We start from the raw sequence: 3,044 nt of genomic DNA, 5'->3' as shown, positions 1-3,044 counted from the left end.
TTGAGTCCTTAAAAACAGTTAGGCAAGAATGCAAGGGAAGGGAAGCTAAACAAAAAGATGCCTCTTTCTCCTCTGTCGAGGGAAAAAGAAGGGTAGGGGCAGGATGACCGAAGTTACAAAGGACAGGGGACAATGTGAAGAACTCATCCCCTAACACAGGCCTTGTGACCCAGGGGAGTTAATGAGCAGGCCCCTGCTGCCCACCTCCATGCAGGATTGTTCTCTGAATGCAGCTGGCCGACTTCAAAGGGAAACTGAGGGAACACCCTGCCTCTCCCAAGAAAAAGCCACCCTTGATCACATTTACAGATGAGCAGGCAGCACAGAAAATGCCCTTTTGACTCCAGCTCCCTGTAAGTGCTGCTTTGTCTCAAGCACTAGGACGGAGTGCGGTGATGCCCAGGAGGGCAGCCCATTGGGCCATACAGGCATAGTGTGTACCCCGTGGAGCTGCAAAAAGGATGAGGAGCACAGAGAAAGCAAGCACGGGAACTGAGGACAGGCTTAAGAGAATGGTTGTGGTCTAGCTGACTCAATATGCATCTGCATGTGGGAGCTCTGTCCACAGCAAAGGGCTTTGGGTTCAAGCAGGGGTGATGAGAAGATGGGTGCTCTGTTGGGGCTGGGAAGGTTAGAAGGGAGGTGAATATGAAGGGCTGGTGCCTAGGATACAGCAGGTCTCAGAACCCACCGATTAAACAGCCCTGTTCTAGCCCCACAAATACCCCATCATCCAAGAAATGTGCTTTTTTTTATGAACCAACTGTGTACCTCACGCTGTCAACCCCGTAACAGCTCCTCCCTGCCTGTCGCTGTTTCGCAAACTGAACTTTAATTTTGGTACAGATTTTCTATCGGCCATCTTCAGCCACATACCTTCTCAGACACTTCGGAGAGATCCAGGCTCTGCAGCTTGCCTGCGAGTTCATCCAGGAGGCGAGACTGCTCCTCTTGTTTAGCCTTGAACTGGGCCTCCTTCTCCATGATTAAGTCTTCCACTTCCTGCCGCGTTTGCGCTGACAGCTCCACAGCGCTATCGGGGTGAACAGTGGAGGCATTGACCCTCTCCTCTGCCTCCAGGGACATCTGGAAATACTTGGTGATACTGTCCAAGGCCCCTGTAGAAATCAGATGGTGCTCAGAAATGTGTTAAGTAACCCAAAGTAATTTATATTATGGAGGTTGGCAGATGACACATCAGGGCTAGCAACATGAATATCAAGTTAAAGGAAATGCAAGCCTCTGCAAAGATGACAGAATCTGGCCTGTTGTGGGGGAAAAAAAAAAAAGAGAAGTTCATTTTTTTTTTTTTCTTGGTTGACAGTATGTCAAGTTTACTGGAATCTGAAGTTAAGCCTTTCTCTGACCCTAGTGATTGAATTCTGCTTGCCCATGGGGCAAAAGGAGATCTAGCCTTTTAGGTCCATAGGACAGCAGTCTGTTTGCCAGGGATCACTCATCCCATTAGTTCTTATTGCGTGCCCTAGGATGTCTGGCTTATGGAGTCACTGCTTGGAAACTGCTCAGAACTTTCCCAAGGAACAACAGCTTGATGAAAGATGCTGACTTATGGAACTGTTCATTTTGGACAACTCCTGGAGAGGCCCTGAGAGGGTGTGTGCGACCCTAGTGGGGGTGGCTACACTCTGCACCTCAGGGCAGCTTTCTTCTGCACAAGTTGGGGACTCCCCCATTCTACATCCTACCTGCCTGCTCTGCAAAATCCCACATTCACTGGAAACAATCTCAGACTTTCTGCAAAGCAGGAAATTTAAAAAAATATCCTTTGTTTCAAGCTGGAATGAAGTCAGCTTTCAAAATTTCTAAAGAATTTGGTGGCATTCCTCTTTCTCCAGCAAATTTCGATTCTTGGCACATTTCGGTGTGCCAATGGGCGTGCAAGGCTTGCGCGGCTCAGAAGAACTAGGCCTTTACAGTGTCCCCTTAGTCACAAAGATCCAGGTAGTTTTTTTCAACCAAAACCAGCAATTTAACAGACTGGGGAGAGCAAAAGAGATGTCTGGGTGTATCTTGGAATCTGCTGCACTTTCAGCTGTCGTGTCTCACTTGAAATGTATTAATCAAAAGACTTTTAGACAACTCTGTGCCCCAAGAACTTGAGCCAGCTTTGCAACGTGCAGAGGGAGAGAGAGGGGGTGAGGGAACAAAACAAAGTTCTTGCTGCATCAGCAACTCTGCTCATGCACAGAAAGAAGCTGCCCTCCTAGAACTGTGGTTTATTACAAGTTAGAAGATTAACCAGGTATTTAAAACCATGCCCAAATTAAATCTTTGGCCACCCCACTGCTTGCTGCCCCTCCCTGCGACACTTACCCCGAACATCAGAGATCTTGATGAACTCGAGCTGCTCTGCGAGCTCTTTCACCACATGGTCTAGGCTCTTGGCATCCGTCTCCAGTGCACTCAGGTCGGTGTCTGTGCTATTGCTCTTCACTGCTAAGGCTGACAGGTTTTCCTCTATGTCAGCTATCTTAACTGTAACATCTGCAGTCAGCTTTCTGTAAAACAGAGGCACAGGACTCAACAGGGCGAGGAGGAAGGGTTGTAAGCCTCAGAGCTTCACTTCACTGAAGAGTGGTGGTTAGAGCCGTGCTGAGCTTCTCCCACAGCAGGACATGTCCTTCCTTGGTGGAGCTGCAAGTGATTTGTAACAATTTGCCTACCTACGATACCATTTTGTTTCCTTTATCATACAAAACTACTTTTTAATCTACAGCACGTTTACAAACTCAAAGCACCAAATTGCTCAGAAAACAGCTGCTCTGTGTAAGATTAACTGGAGGCAGATTCCAGAGGACTGGTGTAATACTCTTGTATCATGGCAACTGCATAGGTCAGAGTTGACTGCTATGATCCATACATAATTTGCTTCCCATCCCACATAGCTTCAAATGCAGTTTTGATTACTACGAGTTCATGGGACAGATTTGAACTTCAGGAAGAAGGGGGGGGGAAGCCTTAGTTTTAACACAATGGATTCTTTTAACTTGTCTGCTGAGATCCCTCATTGCCAGCCATTTCTC

The 3,044-nt window shown here is 47.4% G+C and overlaps 1 protein-coding gene across 1 annotated transcript in view; it reads right to left on the bottom strand.

Moving 5' to 3' along the window:
• Window positions 1–3,044, bottom strand: part of LAMB1 (laminin, beta 1) — a 43,266-nt gene that overhangs the window by 6,850 nt on the left and 33,372 nt on the right. Inside the window, exons 23-24 of the mRNA XM_010186369.1 lie at window positions 2,335–2,519; window positions 877–1,118 (exon numbers count right to left, since the gene is read on the bottom strand). Coding sequence (XP_010184671.1) covers window positions 877–1,118; window positions 2,335–2,519 — 427 coding nt within the window. The remainder of the gene's footprint in view (window positions 1–876; window positions 1,119–2,334; window positions 2,520–3,044) is intronic.

The sequence above is a fragment of the Mesitornis unicolor genome, unplaced genomic scaffold (genome assembly GCF_000695765.1).
Source record: "Mesitornis unicolor isolate BGI_N332 unplaced genomic scaffold, ASM69576v1 scaffold11866, whole genome shotgun sequence".
NCBI classification, from domain to species: Eukaryota; Metazoa; Chordata; class Aves; order Mesitornithiformes; family Mesitornithidae; genus Mesitornis; species Mesitornis unicolor.
This window is presented reverse-complemented; position numbering and strand designations above follow the sequence as displayed.